This window comes from Rhinolophus hipposideros (genome assembly GCF_964194185.1).
Source record: "Rhinolophus hipposideros genome assembly, chromosome: 22".
NCBI classification, from domain to species: domain Eukaryota; kingdom Metazoa; phylum Chordata; class Mammalia; order Chiroptera; family Rhinolophidae; genus Rhinolophus; species Rhinolophus hipposideros.
Genome location: NC_138068.1, coordinates 39,731,805 through 39,753,266, shown reverse-complemented (window position 1 = coordinate 39,753,266; position 21,462 = coordinate 39,731,805). Strand labels below are relative to the sequence as shown.

Sequence of the window (21,462 nt, the reverse complement as noted above, 5' to 3'; positions counted from 1 at the left end):
GAGAGAACGAGGAAGAGGAAGAGAAAGATGAGAGAGATAGAGGGGGGCGGAGAGAGAGAACACTTGGAAGGGAAGGTTCCAACTGGAAGGATAAGAATGAAGACAAAGAAAGATCAAGACAAAGAAAGAAAAAATAATGAAACCCACTGGAATGTACCTTGAACTTCTGATAAATTGAATACTTTTATTTTCTTTATTTTAGTAACTTCTAGCTAAAAATTAAGGAAACTTGATTTCTAGGTTTCCTTTTGCCTGTTGTTAGCTAAGTGAAGGTGTAATTTTGTATTCTAGAAAAGTTTACTGGAGAATGGTCTATGAAGAAATTCCCGATTTCTTTTCCTTCCTTTTTTTAAGTTCCATGTCTAGAAATTGATTGTAGGGACGAAGTCCCAGAGAGCAGTCTCCAGGCTCTCGACCTCACGTGGAAAGGTGCTGGCTCGGGTAGTAGATGGCCATCAGCTGTGATTAGATGGCCATAAGCTGTAACTAGTTGGCCGTCAGCTGTAACCCGTGAACCATTAGCCACTAATATAACTGCAGCGGCTATGCTAGCAAGTGTGGATTGTGGCCAGCAAGTGGGGTTGGCAGAGAAACAAACAGCAGATTGCGGAACATGTTGATCCTGCTTCCTGTGTCTCCAACCCAGTCTCCAGTGAGAATATAATGGTATGAACCCCCTATCCATGGCTCCGTTGGTGTTCCTTTTCGGCCTCACCGTATCCTGTGTCCCGTTGAGAGTGGGACCAGAGACACTGCATTGCATTGATCCCAGGGAAACAGGTGGTCAAATGTAAAAAGGATGTGCACGTAAGAGTTTTTGTTGTAGTGGTATTTATAAAAGTGAAATGTTGGAAAGAAGCAAGCTGGTTATAAGATGGAAAACTGGGTACGTAAGTTATAAGCATGTCCATATGATGGGCTACCACAATTGGTTAAGAATGATTATGCAAATATGAATTTATCTATTTTAGAAAGTGCTTGTTATGCTACTAAGAGAAGAAATCAGGGTGTCCAAATCCCTCAAACTTCTGCCACATTTCTTGGCTTCTCTCTTAGCAAACCTTCTCAAAAGGTTGCATATATATTCCATTCCAGCAGCTCCCATTCTCCTGGCAATTTTCTCTAGTCTTAACTCCTACATCCACTGATCCCCTGCAAGTCAAGGGAAACTGCATCATCCATCTACACAATCCCAGGGATGGTCCTCTGTCATCCTATTCAATTTCTCTGCAGCATCTGAGATTGAACAGCTGCCCTCCTTCGTAAAACACTCTCTTCTCCTGACTTCTGAGAAGCAACACTCCTACTTTTCCCCCTGTCCTCCTAACTTAGAAACAGCTGTGGAATTGGACTGACTTTGCATGCAGACTTCGGAAATCACATGGCTTTTCTCCATCTGCCTTTCCTGACCACAGCCCACCCACTATCCTCCTAGGACCCGATCTTGTGGTATGATCTGGGTTTGTTTCTTCCCTTCCTGAAAACTTCTGTATTGAACCATCTTCAGGTGGCCCAGATTCTCCTACCAAAGATTGTTCTTCTGGGCAGAGGGCTAGTTTCTATTCTTGCCTGGAGGGCACGGCTGTGCTTTCCTAACCATGGTCCAGAACAAACGTCTACAACAGGAGGCAGGTGGATAGTCTCCAGGTCATGTCCCCAAGCTGTCCTTTTTCTCCCAAAGTAACAACCTGAGGCTCAAAGAAGAAATGAAAAAAGCACCCTGGATCCTTTAGTTTTCTTGTTAGGCCTTCAGACTCACTGAAGACATAGCCCAAATTCCTTCTGGCAACATCGTGGGCCTTGCTGAACTGTCATTATGGATTCATGGGCCTTGCGATGCTGGCTGAATATACATCCTAATAAGTGGATCTCTGGTGCTTTCTATTTTAAACATCTTTTCGGGCAAATACCTAACTAAAATACGTCTAACAGACACTCCCCTGTCTTTTGCCTGCAAATAGAATCCTATTATGTGAGGCAGCAAATGGGGACTCCTCAGTTGCAAGGAGGGTGGGCCCATTATCAGAATAATGATTCATCTAAAGTTGTATTTCTATTCCCCCTGGCCACTTATTGGTCAAGGCAGACCCAGCTGTGACCAAAGAGATGTAAGGTAGAAAGGTGTTAAATAAAACGACATTGCCCAATCTTCCTCCTTCTTGCCTTCAACCTAATCTTGATGGCTGGAACGGCAGCAGCTATCTTAGGACCATTAGGGAAAGACCAATAGAGAAATGCAGAGCCGTTGCACCACCTATATCTGGGGTACGTGTTATGTAACAAAAATAAACCAATATTTCTTTAATCTGCTGTAGCTGGAATTTCCTACCACCTGCTACTAAAAGCCTTCCAACTGCCACTTGTTGGCTGAATGTGACTTACTGCAGAATGCCATGTCAGGAACAGTGAAGGAATCTAAACTGTTTGACAGGTAATTTGTCCTTGTGTATATGTATTTGACAGGTCCATTTTCTCATAAAGCGTACTCTAGTTTCAAAATAAACACACATGAAATTAGATTCTTTTTGAAGATCTGGGGTAGATTGGTCACCTTCCTTGAAAACTCTAGACACGCTGGAATGTTCTACAACAAGAAATGGATTTCCCTGTTTAAGGTATTTCTGAAATATTACTGTGCTTTAATTGCACAGATTGAAGAATCTGGCTTTAAAGAGAGAAATCAGAGAAATCAATGCCTACACATACCCTTTCAACAAAATAAATACTTGTGTTGGCTGGGTAAAAAGGTATGAGATGTAGACAGCAAAAATATCTTAAAGTTCAATATAGTTTGCATTCAAATAAGGAGCTGAAATCCCTGGAAGTCCCAAAGCAGTTATGGGCCAGTGGTGCAGACTTTAAGCTCTCAGGCTCACTCATGTGAAAAATGTTCTGTCAGCCCATCCACATAATAACAATAATTACGTAACAAGCTGGCAGCTGGGAATGATGTTCGAGTGCCAAGAAAGCCTCCTTCTAGTTCTTTCCTGCAGCTATGCCGGTGCATGAGTTATGATTCCAACCTACCCCAGGCTGAACAAAATATACTGGGGAATTTGCAATTTAATTTATCTGTGGCCCTCCCATGTCCTTACTCCTGTGGGAGCCGGGGTACTCAGGCCGAGGACTCTGATGCTCTCAGCATCTGGACCCCGCTGCCAAGGATTGGGGTTCTGGCCTCTTGACATCATAGGAGGTTTGGCCTTTGGAATGAAGAAGAAATAGACTCTCCTTTTCTTGCTCTATAACATCTGAAATACCCCAAAACTGTTATGAGGGCAAGGACTGAAATGGGCTTATCGTAAACCCTGCTTTCACCTCCTCCTGCCATGGTTTCTATGAGCAAAACCAGGAAGACGTAGAAAAGAGAGGTCCCTAAGCCTGACAGACAGTGAACCACCACTGGATATCCTTGTTAAAGGGTTTCCAAACAAAAACAGCAGAAAAATTTCTGAGATCAACTGTAATCATAATTTGTTTGTCTTTATGGCAGTGTGGTTAACGAAGAGCAGCAATACTGAGCAACACATAAGCACCTACTGTTTGCTAAGGCAGAGCAGTGGTTGTGTTAACGGTGCCATCAGTGTGAGTTAAAGTGCTTCCGCAAGTTTTCTTGTGCTGTCCTTAAGGCCCAAGGATGTAGGGGAAAATGTCACCACTCCAATTGGAGACCATGTCCAGGTGGATCCCAAGACGTTCTCCCTGACCTCTGACCTCTGATTTGAGGTGCTCCTGGACATCTGGAACTCTTTAGCCTGTTGATGAATGTTACTCAAAGAGGCTCTCCTTTTTTATATTTTATGGGTGATTACAGAGATTATGTGTCTTAAAGCAAATTCTCCCAGCTGTCTCCTTACCCTTTCTACACAGAGGAGAGAGAGAGTTGGCAAAAGTATCTTATACCCTGGCGTAGTGCATAACATTTACCGTCAATGTGGTTAAGTTCCCCACCCAAGTTCTGAAAACCGGAGAGATATCCTATGACACAGAGATGTCACTCTAACAAAGGGTTAGCACTGATTTTGCTGAGAATGAAGATGGGTGGACTCTGCACTTATTTTTCTAGTTCATTCTTTTTTCTTCTTTTTAAGTTGAGGAATTTTAGAAAACAGTGTGTTTCTCCAGGGCCCATCAGCTCCAAGTCATTGTCCTTCAATCTAGTTGTGGAGGGCGTAGCTCAGCGCCAAGTCCAGTCGCTGTTTTCAACTTTCGTTGCAGGGGGCGCAGCCCACCATCCCATGAGGGAACTGAACCAGCAACCCTGTTAAGAGCTCATGCTCTAACCAGCTGAGACATCCGGCTGCCCCTCTAGCTCATTCTCAGCTTTAAATAGTATCATAAAAGTTGTCTACCCATAGTGCCGCACCTGTCTATTCCTACAATGTTATTTCACATTCCTTCTACAGCTCAAATATTTGAAAAAATGTAACAAGAATGTATAACACACTGAATTTCTATGTCCATTTCAAACATTTGACTTGCTCAGAACCCATTTCAAAAACAGAGACTTGGGGGTGGCCTGTTGGCTCAGTTGGTTAGAGTATGGTGCTAATAATACCAAGGTTGCCAGTTTGATCGCTGCATGGGCCACCGTGAGCTGAGCCCTCCTTAAAAAAAACCAACAACAGAGATTTGGACAGTTGGCCCAAATGCAAAATATATTTAATTTAGGCAAAATTTTTTATCTATCCAAAAAATCAGTGATTTTTCAGAACTCTAAGATTTTCTGGAATTTCAGACAGAACTTTGATGGGTTGAGAGTCACTGAAATGCCTCCATGTCTGGTTCCTGACATATACATGGTGTCTGGAATATGTCCACAATGTTTGGGCACAATTTGAAAACATTAGTCAAATCTTAACCACAGCCTGGCAAATTGCTGACTGCAGAAAGGCACATCTAAGTCACGCCATCTAACCTGGATGATGAAGATATTTAGATATTAGGATCCCAAATGGAAGCCCGCCACCCTGGCCCAAGGGAAAAGGTCTCTGCTTTGTACTAGCTAATTTAATTTCTTTACTGAAGTGGACAGTATTCCCAAGAAATGCCAGTTGTTCCAAGCTGCCATGACATTTCCCTTTCTTTCTTAAACTCTGACTCCGGTCTTCGATATGTTTGCTCTGCAACATAACAAGGAACATTGAAAGAGAAAGGGAGGCACTTACCAGGAAACTTGTTCATCGTAAATGAACTGTAAAAACAAAATAAAAAGGATAGATTAGACACACACGTGCATGCATGCACAAACACACATGCTTTACGATTGCATGTTGTCTGCCCTTGTTGCTAGCTTGATGAGAATCGGGGCTGGGGCTGACCTAGAAAATGAAGCACTGTGGGTAAGGTTCTCTCTGTGCTGGTTTAGTCTGTGGCTAGTGTTAGTGGAAGGAGGTGTGATTGGCAGACTGGGGTAGGCATGATATGGAGGGAAGAAGCATTGGGTCAGCCATCCTTCCTGCAATTTCTATTCAGCAGTGGATTGAGAGGGAAACATAACCCACCTGCTATGTAGAGTAAAACTTATTGTAGAATTTTAGGTCTGGAGGGGAATTAGGAGCTTGGTGGGTGCTTCCACACATTAGCCACTATGGCCACCTGTAAGATGTCTGCACGTCTCTGTGCACTGTACAGTACCTTCAAGCTTTTATGCAAGCACCTGGATTTCTCTGTACTCAACATTTTTTTCTTTTAGTCGACCTATATTTTGTTTCTTTAGAATAATTTATTTTTAAAGGAAATTTTACATCACAATCAGAAGTGGAGAATCAGCACCAGCTGCCACCACATATAGAGGGTGAAAAATAAATGCAGTAACAACAGTTATCGAAAATCCTGGCTGCCCAGGCCCTGGGCCACAGGTCTGCCCTTTCGTTAAATAAGGAAATTAGTAAGGGTCAGAGCAGTAGAAGACACACAGTGCCAAAGAGAGATTTCTCCTGATCAGTTGGGATCCAAAGGGAATATATACAACAGGACTGAATTTATGTATATCATCTAAAATCATTTCTCTTTTTGGGGGGAGAAAACTGGTATAAACCACATCCTTTGAAACAATTGCAGAGAACATGAGAAATTTTCCTGGGGTTGCTCAATTTGCTGCAGAGTTAGTTCTAGAACTCAGGTCTGGCTCTCAGTGTTCTTTCCATGATATACCTATTTGCCGAGATGGCACATTGTTGAAACTAAATAGGTACACCTGTATTTTATTCAAGCAGGAGACCAGGGCTGGTTCATAGCTTTCTTTCTACACTCACAAATATGACTGCTTGAGTATGACATGTCTGAGCGGCTTTTCCTTCAGGGAGAATGATCCAATGGAGACTCTAAGGCAGAAACTTGCAGGACAATCTGGGTGTAAAGTGTCATTACTGCAAGGAGGTGACAAACTCAGATAATATGGACATAATTTCAGTCCCCAGCACTTGTAATAACCACCAGTGTGAGAGACGCAGAGGAAACCACAAAAACATGCAGGCATATAAAACGACCTTCCTCCAAGGAACCCGAAGGTGCAAAGGCAAGGATGAGGAGAAAGGGGCCACAGTTATTTGTAACTCGATCTTCCTAATGAGACATTGACAAAGATGTTGGCTTCATTAGTTTTGTGACTGTTGTCGTTATCGGATTCAACACATTGACATTTTCATGAAAATCTCAATCTAGAATGGGAAGAGAATTAACGAATCACAGCAAGCAATCGCTTAACCCAGGCTGAAAGGTATGGAATCTACTGGCTGGAAGGCATTCACACTAGCTTTAAAAAATTGTGATCACTGCACTGTACACCTGAAGCTGAAGTTGAACAATAATGAATGTCAACTACAGTTTATATATATATGTATACACTTACAAGAAGCGGAGTACAGCATTAGGAATAGAGACAGTGGAAAAGTAATGGCTGTGTGCGATGTCAGAGATAGTGGATGGGGGAGGCGGGCTGACACAGTGTGAGGGAAATAAATGATAAACGTCTAAGTATTACTTTGTTTTGTGCACATGAAACTAATAAAAAAAATTGTCAAGAAATCATGGACCAGAACAAATGAATTAAGTTGGAAAACATTTTCTATTAATTGAAGTTAATTCAATATCAAAATTGGGCAATGGGCTGGAATGATCAATTCATAGCCACTTAGGAGAGCATGAGATACTGGTAAAGAGTTTATTAGCACACCAATTTAATTTTCGTCTATTAGGGAAGGCAGGCGATTATAATATGAAAGCAGCTTTTAGAAAGCTATTATTCTGTGTGATCTGACTGACATGTTGGGGGTACAGATCAATACATCTTTAGTTTTGATTATTTCAAAGATCATATCAATGAAAAAAAATCAGAATGAATGGAGGCATCATGAGCCTGAAGTCCAGGTGACAGCTGTGGCCGCGGAGTTCGGGGTGGGAATATGATTCAGGGAGGAGGATAAAGAGAAATGCAGATGATCTGGCTAGAGTACTAACAAATGGTGGTGATCTGGAATCCTCCAAATAACTGATGAAAATATGCCTCACCCTTGACCACTCGGAGCTAGGAGGCTTTGGCTATCCTGTGGCTAACGAGCAAACATAGTCTGGGTTTTATCCCACTACTTCAAGAGGATTGTGTGAAAAATGAGAGAACTCTAAAAAGAACCACAAAAGGGTCCCATAAAATGGACTAGAAACCAGGACTTTAAGAAAATCTAAATGGAAATTGGCTTGTTAATGGTGAGAAAGGAAGTGGAGGGTCACGAGCTGCCTCCATGGGTCTGTTGGTGGAATGTGGAGGAGGCAGACCAGCTGATTGTCACCCTTCCAGAAGATTGCAAATGAGGAAATCGGCACTGTTCACAGAATGTTCCCTCGGGGCATACATCACTGGATCATCCTTAGGGAGTGCTGGAATCACCCTGTCTGAAAACTCTTAAAATGACAAGGACAGAAGACTTTCACTTGATGTTGCTGATGGTTCAAGGGGATGGATTTGTTATTCCTTACAGATTTTATTTTATTTTAAAAATCTGTTACATATCTCTCTGTATTTTTATGCTCTGTCTGTGAGTAAAAGAAGACAAAACAACTTCCCCCATCCCCTATAGCAGTATTGGTAGAGTAGGAAACAACCTGAAATCATTTTTAGGCCATCTGAAACAAGAAACCGCGCCCCAGTTCTGCAGAGCTACCAGTAGGTGGCGCTCACGCTCTAATGCTCTGGCCTGTGTGCTCTGCCATGGCAGCAAGATTGAAATGAAATCAGTCCAAGTCTATTTCGCAGCTCCATTTAATCTTCTGAAAGGAGAGCAAGCACCTCAAGGCAGACGGCCTCCTGAAGGAGCCTCCAGCTAACCCACTGTTATCAGAGGGCAAGGTGACGTTCTGGAGGCAGCTCCTGCCTGGTGTTCTGAGTTAGGGACAGGTGGATCCCTCATCTTATGCCAACACTCAATCCTCACCATGTGTTGCTGTCGAGGGACCTGCTGTGTGGCCTTTGGAACTGACCCACCCTTTTCCACTCGGGTTTTTGAAAACAGGCCTTGAGAAAGCAGCTCGGTTGCTCTGCTGGTTGTGTATGGGGTCTGGCACTGAGTCTGCCCCCAGTGACCACATGTGGATGGTGCTGACCGATAGCTGGGCCTCAGATTTGCTACTCTCTGACCCACCTGTGGTTCAGCCAAAGTTACATTTGGCTTCACCAAGACCTGTGTACGTGTTCCATAGATGTACTAAATGGGAACACACAGGAGTGAATTTGAAAAAAGAACTCTTACCCTTCAAGGCTTCAGAAAAACGGTTGGGTACCATGGAAACCAGCTTTTCAGTCCTGGTGTCTGCTCTAGAATTCTTCCAATAGAGATGGGCTGACATCAGGCAGGTGGATCCATGGATGTCAGAACATACCATGAAACTGCTGAGGGAGTGTGGCACATTCAAGACGGAATAGCAGGGGAAAGACGAGCCAGGAATTGGCCAGGTGTGTGGGCAAGAGAGGGGAGGTGAACTGGGCTCTGTGCAGAAAGGCAGGTGGCTATCCCTGAATCGCACGTTAGTCCCTGAGTTTGCTTACTGTAAACTGTAACCATGGAGCAGGGTGGCTATACTGCTGAAGCTAAGATTTTGTAGCTTGTACTATAATCACTGGCACCATTAGAATTTTAAGCAGTGAAAATAATCAGAGAAAATCAACACCATCATTCTCTTTCAAGAGACTGAAACCTTGAAAATCTTCCCTCCCTTGCTGGAAACGGAACCTGTCCCCCACAGATTTTCCCCTCAATAGCATAGAGACTCCCAGGAGATATGCCCAAATGGAATCCTGACTTCCTCAGCTTCGGGGATCAGGGTGCAGATGGTTTAGCCATGGCAATTCCATCTGAGGAGGAACCAGATGGAATACATCTGGAAAGCTGCTGTTATGCACTGATATGGTTTACACTTGAAGGTTAAACAGGAATTGTAATATTAGGTTCTCTGCTAGGCAGGCTTGACCATGGTGGTGGGGATTCAGGAGGGTAGAAAGGCGATGAGCTGGAGAGGGGTGAAGGACATGACTCTAAGATGTCGTTTCTGTCACAGAGAGGGAAAGATAAGGAGATTTCTGGATCATTTAATATTAGTTGTCCTAATGAAAGAATTCCAGGAGAAGGGCGGCAGAAGCTATTCCCTTGAGTCTAAAAACATTAGTTAAGTGCAGCAGACACACCTTTCTAACGGCAGATTCATGGTGGGTGAGGTAAAATCAAGATTACAAAGACTGAAAGAAGCAGATTTTATTAGAGGGAACATCTGAATTCTTTGCTGAGGTGGTGTAGATGTACCATCTTAGACACCTGCTCTGGTAAACCTGAGGAATTGCAGCCCCCTGACCTTGGGCAAATCCCTGAATTTCTGGAGCCTTGGTTTTACAATTTGTAAAATAGGGCTTTTATAATAGCTAGTTTATGTAGTTGTGAGTATTGAACTGGAAAATCTTAATTGACAGACCCAACATTCAGTCCTATGTTAACTATTGAGACTACACTTTTGAAAACTTACGGATGCTATGAGAATGTAGGTCTATTTTGTATGGAAGGATTTGCTCTCTACAACTGTGCTATCCAATATGATAGGCACTAGCCACGTGTGGCTACGTAAATTTAAATTAATTAAAATTTTAGTCCTGTGGTCTCACTAGCTGAATTTTGACAGCTGAGAGTCACATGTGCCAAGTGGCTACTGTATTGGACAGTGCTGCCTAGGACATTTCTGGTGGCTGGGTCAGCTGACTCATCTCTCTTTGTTCCCATGAAATCACCTCCAGAGGGGAGACTGCAGTGAGCCCTTCAGAGACAGAGAGGGCAGCGTCACGGTGAATGAGCCTTTCTGCTGTGCCAGTGCTCCAGGTGCCCTGAGGGCCCCCAACAGGTGCCAATGGCTCACCTGGCCTTTCTCCAGGTAGGCAGCACTCCCGAATCTGGATTTGTGAGCCAGTCTAAGTTATCCTGAACCTGTGTGAGGCTTGTCCACTTCCCTGGAGGTTTCCCTTCTCTTAAGGCTCAAAGCAGAGATGAAGCATAAAAATAAAGCATTCCTTTTAGGGCAGCTGTTACACTGATGATGCGATGAATCATTTGCATTTATGTAAATGAAATCATTATGCAAATCACAGGAATAGTTCAATAAAAGAGACTGTGGGGCCTACTGGAATTCCGGGCAAGGGTAGAATTGGGAGGCCAGAGCTGTTTGTGGTGAAAGTCATTGGGGATAGGTGATGGGTGTTGGAGAGAGGCAGCAGGATGGTCTTTAAGGATTTGGAGACTATTTATGAGATAGACGCATACAAACACATGCTCCAAAGTACCCAGAATGCTCCCAGGTCTAAAAAGGTGACACTTCTTTTTAAGAGAGAGACCAAAGTCATAGGGCAAGCCCCCCAGCCATGTCCAGCTTTTCTAGGGCTTGAGCCTTCACTGCAGAAAATGTCACCAAGGCTAAAGGGGATGCTTGATGGGGCAGGGGAAAGGTGCTGAGACACACACACTGTATGTTTGTGAAATTATAACTGCTTTAGACAATAATGTGTTCTTCTATTTTTCTCCATAAAAACGACAACAAACACACTAGAAAATAGCACAGAGCAAAGGCTGGATGAAACCCGAACATCTAACTGAACTGAGTCCCTCGTCTCTAAGTTAACTGTTAAGCTCTGTTGGTTTCAGAATGTGTATGTTTGTCTTACTCCTATGGTCTTCCTTTGTGGGTCGGTCCATCTGCATCAATTTCCATTTCAGCTGTTTCAGAATCCAGGTAATAACGACTCTATTAGCACATTCCTGGCAAAGCAGCCATGAGCATCCCTGAGAAGTTGTGTTTCCTGCTCTTTGGAACACCAGGCCCTGTGGATTGTCCTCGAGGCTCCTCTGCTGTGTCCAAAGGGCCACTCCCCCAGGATGTATATAGAAGTGGAATCTGGTCATACTTAGCCTGGCCTTCTCCTCAGGGTAAAAAGCTCTGTATTGTATCACCTTAGGGGACCGGCAGTTCTGTCTTCTGACCCTTTCGGAACCATAAAAAGCAGGGAGAGGATTAAAAAAAAAACACCCTAATAGTTTAAATAAATGGTTCAGATGGTTGGTAATTATTTGTGGATAGGAGGAAAGCTTTTAAATGCAGGATTTTTAAGTGCCCATTGCAGGGTCCTATAGAGAGGCCTGGTATTATAAAAGCTTCCTTTGTGATTTTGTTACCATGACATTAGGGGAAATACAGGAAGAGAATAGGAAACCTTGACAAAAAGTTACAGCATGTGTGAGCAACAGCCTAGCGCTGGGGCATGGAATAGATTTGGGGACACCGAGAAAACTCCATTGCTAAGTGCTGCTAAGTGCTAAGTCTTCTGGGTATAAGATTGTTTTACTTCTCATGCTGGTTTTAATTTTCACGTGAAAATGACCCTGAGCATGAACAGCATCAGAAATTCAGACAACCAAGCTACCACCATCCCTTGCTTTTAAGAGTCTTAAAGTTTACTTTAGTAATGATCATTACCATGCAACAGACGGGTAACCGGAGGAAATGGTGTCCAGTAGTATTTTGATCTTGAGTTTCTCAGAGTCTGCTGGCATGAGAATCTCCTAGGAGGTGGGGGAAGGTCCGGGGTAAAGTGCAATTTCCTGGGTTCTACCCAGAACCTACTGAGTTAAAATCTATGTATTGTGTGTTTTAAGTAAGCACCCTGGGCGTTTCCAGTGCACACTGAAGTTGGAGGAACAACAGTTACAGTTAAAAGAACCACGCCCAAGCCCTGAGGACCTCAACTTTATCTTTTCCATTAATTCCTAACAGTGGAGAAATGTAACTTTTCTCAAAATCACAAAACTCTAGCCTTGGCATCTGCTCTGTAAACACACAGTCCATCTTCAGGTGACGGCAAAGAATCACTTGCTTCTGCACTTTGTTCCTATCTGAGGAAATGCAGAGCTGCTGGCTGCCTGATGTTCTGCCACCTCAGCTCTGAAACGCACCCGGGCACATGGGCGCGAACCATTACTTTGCGGGTGAGCGAGCGGCACCTGCAGCCTGAAGGAGCAAAACCACTTTACTTCTTCACACATCATAGCAACAAGTACATTTGTTTCATCTTGGACATATCCAGATGAATTTGACAGAAGACAGCTTCTTTTACACATAGACCAGGAGGTGTTTATGCTGAAAACAGAGAAAGAATCGACGCCAGCAAATCTGCTGTTGGGAGTGGACATTGCCATATCCGTGCTCCTGGGTTGTCTTGTCCTGAGCTATTGTGTCTCATTACCTTGTCTTTCTGGGAGTGGTCATCTCTTCCTGGAATTCAGCAAAAGTAGAGAGTAGTGTTCATTTACACCATCCCCTAACCATGTCTCTTTGAAAAATAACTTTCAGAAACCATCCCAAAATACCCTAAAAGGGCAAGAGCAAAGTGTATGTGATTAGTGTGTTTCGTGCACTGTGAGCCAAAGCTTGCTGCAGAGAACGTTTGAGAGGTCCAGGCTTGGTGAACAGAAGAATCCTCTAGATTTGGGGTGACCATACCTTTTCCACAGACAATAACTGAGAACAAGAACAGAGTCAAGTGTGTCCTTAAGTCTACTAACCAGCAAAGGTTCATCTTCATGTCCAACATAGAGTCTCTGAACCTTTTGCTCCTGGGCACGGTCTCACTCTCCCAATTTTCTTTCTTTTTTTTTTTCAAGCCAAACTGTATCCAGCTTTATTAAAGATACTTTTTGTTGTATTTCAGGCAGGACGTGGCAGACAGTTGTTAACTTTCACACTCCCTTCTTCAATGGACTACCAAAATCAGATAGCCACTATAAAACTCAGCGAAGTCTTTATTTGATGCTCTGAACAGGTAAAGTTTACAGTGAGGGTTGACATTTCGTATTAACTATGCTGTTTAACTTTTCACAAGCTGACACTGATTTTCGGGAAATGAAATGAAAAAGGCAGAATTATCTATCTGTAGGTCCACAATCTGAAAATGGAACTGCTGCTCTTTTGTGAGATGCCATCTCAATGGTGACATTAAAAAGTCCAGATTGTCTGTGTCAATAGTTTAGTGGTTACCAGAAGGTAAGGGGGGTGGGGGGAGGGAGATGAGGGTAAGGGGGATCAAATATATGGTGATGGAAGGAGAACTGACTGTGGGTGGTGAACACACAATGGGATTTATAGATGATGTAATACAGAATTGTACACCTGAAATCTATGTAATTTCACTAACAATTGTCACCCCAACAAATTAAAAAAAAGTCCAGATTAACTGACATACTGGTAACCAACTTTGGGAGGTCAGGTTCCAATAGGTCTCTAGGTTTAAGGGAGTCAAATCTATGCGTAAGGTGGAGAGGAGAGGGAAAAAAGGATATAAAAATGAATTTGAGTTCTTCTACACCACAAGGTGATTGTGCCAATGTGGCAAATGTGTGTCAACATCAAGGAGTCCCTCCTTTCAGGAACCAAGAGGAAGTCTCTCAAAACTAGAAGGGTAAGGTGTTTTCCCCATGTCAATCTAGCTTTGCTACTATATGTCCTATTAGTAGTAATATATGTCCTTCCCCAAAAAACAACAATGAAGTGTTCTGTGTGCTAACAACATAGCTTAAAAAAATAAGTAAAACAAAATTCTGCATTTTTATAAAACTGGATAAAATAATATTAAAACTGTACAGTCACCAGAAGTACAGTTATCAAAAATAGTTTAGTGGTTACCAGAGGGTAAGGAGGGAGGGAGGTGGTCAATGAGGGTAAACGGGATCAAATATATGGTGATGGAAGGAGAACTGACTCTGGGTGGTGAACACACAATGGGATTTATAGATGATGTAATACAGAATTGTACACCTGAAATCTATGTAAATTTACTGACAATTATCACCCCAATAAACTTCAGTTAAAAGAAAACACAAAAAAGTGCACACACTTCACTTGGCATCTCCAATACCTTCAGCTTTCTGTGCCTGGTCTGTTTTGGCATCTCCATTGTCTGCAGGGTTATTCCCATTCTTGCCAGCATCAGTGTCCTCCTTTTCCCTGTGGGTGCCTTCTCTTCCTTCTTTGCAAAAGCCTTTTTAGGCTTGGGCTCTGGCTTTGGAAGAGCAGGTGTAGCAGATAACTTGCGGATCTTCTCTGTGGTTGGCTTCACCTTGGCTTTACCTCCTTAGCATCCCCTTTCTCTTGGGCATGATGGTGCCGGCGGCGGGATGTAGATGCAGGATGTGGCGATGCAGCGACATGTTGGCTTAGTTGCTCTGGGGGTCGATCTTGCCTCTTCTTCCTCATCCTCCCAATTTTCAATGGCCCGAGAATGAGGGGACTGTGGTTTTAACCCAAGATCATCACTGTTAGGAACTGCTATCGACTGAAGTACCTATCTGGATTCTTGTGGAAAGTTTTTTTTTTTTTTTAATTGGGGAATATTGGAGAACAGTGTGTTTCTCCAGGGCCCATCAGCTCCAAGTCATTGCCTTTCAATCTAGTTGTGGAGGACACAGCTCAGCTCCAAGTCCAGTCTCCATTTTCAATCTTAGTTGCAGGGGAAGCAGCCCACCATCCCAGGCGGGAGTGGAACCAGCAACCTTGTTGACAGCTCCCGCTCTAACCACTGAGCCATCCAGCACCACTCTGGCAGCCCAGTGGCAGCTCATTGTCTTCAGTCTATTGTGGAGGGCGCAGCTCACTGTTATCAGGAATGGAATTGGCAACCCTGCTGTTCAGAGCTCGTGCTCTAAACAACGGAACCATCCAGTCACCCTTGAAAATCTTATATTAAACATCACTTTCTCTTATTTGTAGAGATTTACAATTAACCTACAGATTAAGTGTTTTGTAATTAGATGAGCAAACCCTTCAGCGGATCTATTCCTATTCTGCAAGTAAGAAAACTAAGACCTGGAGAGATTGATTTCTCCAAGGTCACCAGAGCTAGTAAAGGGGAACCAGAATTAGAACTGTGGCAGTGATGCTACTCATTGTAGTATGGACCTATGATGGGTTATGTTAGTTTAGACTGGAGGTGTAAAAAGCCTCCACTAAAATGGGCTATGTAGGGGCACACTGGGGAGATTTTTGCAAGAGTAAGATCCACAGGATAATTAAGCCAAATGGGTATAGTGGCAGTTGAGGAAAAGGTCAGTTTAACATCATTCCCAGGGTTGGTGGGAGGATAGGAATGGGGGCAGAAATTAAAAAAAAAAAAAGGGCCAGCCTTGGGAAATCATCCTAAGTTTAGAGCCATGTTGAGTTTGGGACATGAAAATGTCTAATAGAGAGTTGCCCGTCCATGACTAGACCTCAGGGAGATGCCACTGCTAAGAGGACAGTGTGGGGGTGTCCGCAGAAAGGTGGCAATAGCAATGGGGTGTGGGCTGGGCAAGGCTGTCCTGGGAGCGCATATAGAGTGAGAGGGGGAAGAAGTAAGGTCCAGACCCAAGGACAATGATGCTGAAGGGAATTACAGAGAAGACCATGAGGAAAGGGAGAACAAATGGTCAGGAAGCTCACAGAAAAACAGCAGGGACTCGCATGGAACCTGCTAACCAGAGTCTACACTCTTGCTCTGAGCACCAAACTATCAGGCTGGGGTACTGGGTGATTCAAGTATCTGGAAGAAAGGCCACCTCCGTGCATACACATCAATTTGCTCATTCATCACCAGAGACTTTGAACCTGCTCATGCAGAGGAGACTCAAATGCATAATCCTGAGTGGTGGGAAGTGTTACTGGGAGTTCAATGGAAGGGAATTCAGATAAGATGTCCATCACGCACTTACCACGATGAGTGCGACTACAGACAGCGTATAGTAAATCGAATCCCTCAGCAGGCACCAGGAGGAAAGAGCCACAACCTGAAGGAAAAGGGGAGAAAACAGTAAGAAAGAGGACATCTGACTGCGAAGGAGAAAGCATGGATGCTGGCGGCTCCGGCCAATTATAAACCCAACACACAACCTACTATTTGTCTCCTGTCCTGGACCAGTCAATCTGCCAGTTGATATGAATTTATTTAGGCATATTAGTCAGGACCTTGTGAAAATCAGATGCCAAGATGGGGTTAAACCTGCAATAATTTTATTAGAGGGAAAAGCCCATGAGAGTAAATGGGGAAGGAGTCAGGGAGCTAGGAGTGCCACCCAACATGACTCAGGTCAGGAGAGAGGAAAAGTTGGGTGAATGTGTCCCAAGTTGAAGGTTCAGGAAGACTGAGGGGAACCTTTGGTTCACGGTCACCTGTCAGAGGAGGCGAGTCTCCAGGGAACTGGTCAGCCTTAGCAGTCCTAACATCCCATAAGGGGATGGCATGAGCAATCTTACCTTGTGTCCTTGTCAACACTCTAACGTCTGCCACAGCCCATGCTCCTGTGTGGAATGAGCACCCTTCAGAAGGGGCATTGGCAAGCCCGACTGGCAGTCATCATCTAGCCCTCTTTGCTCATCTTTATTATATGCCTGGCCTAGTTTGCATTTGACCCTGGTTTGATCAGAATTTTTAAAGATCAGTTTGCATATTGATCTGGAGAAAATATTGTTCTTAGGCAGTTGGGAGGTGTCCCTTTAGAGATATGGCTTTACTGAGCCTGTGCTTATAGGCATGTTGCTGGAGGCTATGGCAGCCTTGGCAGCTGGGTCCAGATTTCCTGCAGAAGGAGGTCCTTGGGTGTGACAAAGGAGGCCAAAGGAGCCATGGCAGGGCATTGTGCAGAGGAGAGGATGGGGGAAGGGAGGGAGCCCTGGATGCCAGGGTTAAGACATTTATTCTGGAGGAAGAGTCATTTTTTCTTGCTAAATTCTTCAAAGTCTCTTTTTGAGGAACACCTAGTACTCTTTCTCTGCTTTCAACAGTAGATGGAGGTTGACAGACCCTCACAAAGAAGCAGGAAAAGTCCACAATGCCATGTCAGAGGTGCTTCCTGGGCTGTCACTCATAACTCCCTCCTGCCTCCCTAGAAAAGTGTCAACTACTCCATGGCCACAGGACATGTCTGGCTGCTTTGTCCTTGGTCTGGTAAGTAAAAAGGACAAAGCAAATGTCAACATTCAGGTGGGCCAATGATAGGCATGTACTGCACTAAAGACTATAGGAAAAAGGAATTCCAGGGACAAGGCAACCTTGTCTAGGGACAAGGTGACTTTTCTCTCCCTGACTGCTGTGTCAGTCTATAAAGAAAAGATCAGGCAAAGTCAAACCAGAGATGGCTTTCTGGATTCAAATAACATGAAAGATATGACTTAAATAGAACCATAAATGAATAATGAGTCCAGTCTCTTTCCATTAACACATTCTTCCACTTGTTATATGGATACTTAGGTATTTTCTGTTTCTAATTTTGCCTCATTAAGTTTCATATTTGCAGATCTAAATTACAGATGATGGGGTTGTCAAAAAGAAGACTGGTGCTACAAAAATCACTTTAGAACAAATTAAAGTGTTTTTTACCCTTTTACCATTCTCTCCTTTTATCGTCAACGCTTAGAACCTATGGTCATCACTCACCAGCTACAGAATAGATTAAATTGGACCAGATTGTTCATTTTACAGCAGGTCATAAAAGGTTGTGAATATTTACTCAATTTATTATAATTAGGTACAAGGACTTAAAACATGCAGCAAATATCAATTCTGAATTTCTTTAAAAAATCAGTTGGGCTTTGAGTTAAAGATGGCAGACTGAATATCTACCATTACCTTTGCTCTTTTGTTGTTGTACCAAAACAAGATAATAATAAAAGTACTTAAAAAACAAAACAAACAAACAAACAAACACAAGACATAAATCCACAAGAAAAAGAGAATAGAAAAGCAGATCAGAGCAACAAGATTTTGGAAGCTGGAAAGCAGAACAAACGGTCATTCAGCCAGCAGTGGGCCAAGCTCTAGAAGTGGGGTGCAAGTGGGCCTAAAAACAGGAATGGAAACACTATTCAAGAATTTAATCCCCAAGCTTTTCCCTCACTTCACGCAGACTAGTGACTGCATGCTCTGCATCTTAAAAGAAAACAGGAGACCCGGCTGGCATTGGAAGAAGTTCCAGAAAACAGGGGAGTGCAAACAATCAAATAAATAATTCATGAAAAACTTCCAGATGTTAGGGACATGCATTTTCAGAGTGAGAGGCCCCTCTTAGTGTCCAGCTTAATGAACAAAAAAAAAGTGTACATCAAGGCATATCATCATGAATTTTCAGAAAATGGGGACAAAGAAATGGTCCTAGAAACCACCAGAGAGAGAGAGAGAGAGAGAAATAGGATTATATACAAAGGATGAAAACCAGGATGACATTTTATTTCTCAACATAAGCACTGGAAGCTAGATGACCTTCACAATTAGAGAGGAAAATGATTTCAACCTGGAATTATATGTCCAAGCAAATTATTCACTAAAAGTGAGAGGAAAAAATTAGAAGTTTCTCTGAAAAAATTTACTTCCTATGTACCTCTTTCTCAGAAAACCAGTGGAGAATGGGCTCTACCAAGATAAGGGAGTAAACCACTTGTGGCATCAACTTATACTACAATAAACCATTACACCACACAATAAGAATCTACACTAATAAGTGAAGAACATTTCCAGAATGGTGGTGAAGGAGGATTCTAAAAAGAGAATAAAGGGAGATTCCAAGTATTTGAAACTTTTGGGGCAGGTTTAGAGAACAACCTAACTAGCTTATAGCAAGTCAGAAGACTCAGAAGAAATGATGCCAAAAGGACAAAATTTATGGAATATCTGATAATTTTAAACCTACAGAAAGGAGACTAGAGTACTCTGGGAACAGAACATGGAAAACTAACCAAACAACAAAAAAGATAATTATAAACCACAGGGAAAACACAGAGTTGTGCAGGAAAGGAAGAGGAATGAATTGTTATGTATTAATGGCTCAGCTATGAACAGGGGTCACACGGTCATAATAAACTAAGCATAAATGACTGTCTAACTAAATTTATGATATAACTATTCAGGGAGAATGGAGGAATAGGCAGTACGAATGGGAGAGCTGAAAGAGACCTAAGCCCTCCTCTTCCACACTGTGAGGTCACTGGAGAATGCTTGAAACTAAAAAATCAAGTAACTGCCATCTAAGCATGTTACTTAGAGATACTGAGCAAAGAGCAGGAACAACCAAACTAGTGTAAAGTAGTTGTCTCAGAAGAGTGGGAAACTGGTGCTGGTGGGACTGGAAGACGGCTGTCTTTCATAATATGCCTTCTAGAACTGGTTGACTCTTCAATTCAAAAATAAAAACAAAAATAAAAAGAAAGTATAATACAAGCTATCTACTTAGATTTACTGCTGCCTGAAATAGCAGTTCACACTAGGCTTAGGATGTCAAATCTGGATGGATACTGTCTCTTTATAAATAAAATAGTTTTCAATGTCTGGAGTGTTATCAAATTTCAGCTCCAACACTTAGCAAAACCATTACTTTTCTATAGAAGTGATGAACTGGAGGACAAGTAAGAAGGAGTGAAACCAGAGAATAATTTCTTTCCACAGTCTAAAGGGAATTGAAAAAAAATAAATAAAGGGAATTGAAGCATCATTAATGATTCTGTGCTATCTATAAGTGAGAGCTATGACCATGATCTCATATCCACCTCTACCTTAACTTTCTGCGACCACCATTCAACATAACAGCAGATATTTCCTGCATTTTCTTACTTCTGGTTGTGGCCCTTTCTTTTCTGCATACAGAAGACCCTTTAGCATTTCTTGTAAGGCCAGTTTTGTGATTGTAAACTCCTTTAGTTTTTGCTTGTCTGGGAAAATCTTTCTCTTTCCTTCAATTCTGAATACCATTCCCAGATATAGTATTCTAGGTTGTAAATGCCTTTCTTTCAGCCCTTTAAATATTTCCTGCCATTCCCTTCTGCCCTGTAAAGTTGCTTTGGAATAATCTGCTGATGGCCTTATGGGGTTTCCTTGTATGTGACTCGTTTCATTCTTGCTGCCTCAGGATTGTCTCTTTGTCCTTCACTTTTGCCATCTTAACTCCGAAACATCTTGGTGTGAGTCTCTTCAGGTTCATCTAGATTGGAACTCCCTGCGCTTCCTGGACCTGGATGTCTATTTCCCTTCCCAGGTTAGGAAAGTTTTCAGCCATTATTTTTTCAAATATTCTTTCTATCCCTTTCTCTTTCTCTTCTCCCTCTGGAATCCATATAATGAAAATATTAGGGTCCTTGATGTTATCCCAGAGATCTCTTTACTATCCTAATTTTTTAAAATTCTCTTTTCATTTTGCTTTTGTGATTGGGCAATTTACATTATTCTGTCTCAGAGGTCACTAATCTGTTCTTCTGTGTTAACCAATCTGCTGTCAATTCCTTCTAATGTATTCTTCATTTCAGTTATTGTATTCTTCGTCTCTGATTGGTTCTTTATTACATTTGCTATCTCTTTGCTGAAGTGCTTTCTGAGATCCTCTATTCTACTCTTAAGTTTGTTGAGTATCTTTATGATGGTTTCTTTGAATTCTTTATCAGGCAAATCACTTCTCTCTCTTTCATTACGGTTTTCTCTGCACCTTTTTCTTGTTCCTTCATTTGGGGCATATTCTTCTGTCTCGCCATTTTGTTTGACTTTCTGTGTTTGTTCCTGTGAGTTATATGCAATAGCTATCTCTCCCGGTCTTGAAAAAGTGGTCTCTATGTAGACTGTGTGTCAGATAGCTTTGGCAGATTGGTTGTAGTAGGGTGCGCACATGCAGTGCCTGGTGTGTCACCTGGCCCAAAGGAATGGGTTCCAGGTGGGTTAGCCTGGCGTGTGCATGCTTCCTTACCCTTCTGACATGGGTGGGGTTGCCTGGTGTGGGCAGGGCTGCTCAGTGTGTGTTGGTGTGCCCTGTTGCTTTAATTGTCTGCTGCCAGAAGAGGGTCTGAGCAGGGTTGGTCTGTGCTTGCATCTCAGTGCCTTACTAACTCCACCCTTCCTCCAGGTGTGGCAGCCTTGTCTGTGTGTACAGCCACACT

The 21,462-nt window shown here is 42.8% G+C and overlaps 1 protein-coding gene across 1 annotated transcript in view; it reads right to left on the bottom strand.

Moving 5' to 3' along the window:
• The window catches only part of SLC24A3 (solute carrier family 24 member 3), a 525,043-nt gene that overhangs the window by 46,612 nt on the left and 456,969 nt on the right, over positions 1-21,462 (bottom strand). Inside the window, exons 7-8 of the mRNA XM_081033618.1 lie at positions 16,266-16,340; positions 5,169-5,194 (exon numbers count right to left, since the gene is read on the bottom strand). Coding sequence (XP_080889744.1) covers positions 5,169-5,194; positions 16,266-16,340 — 101 coding nt within the window. The remainder of the gene's footprint in view (positions 1-5,168; positions 5,195-16,265; positions 16,341-21,462) is intronic.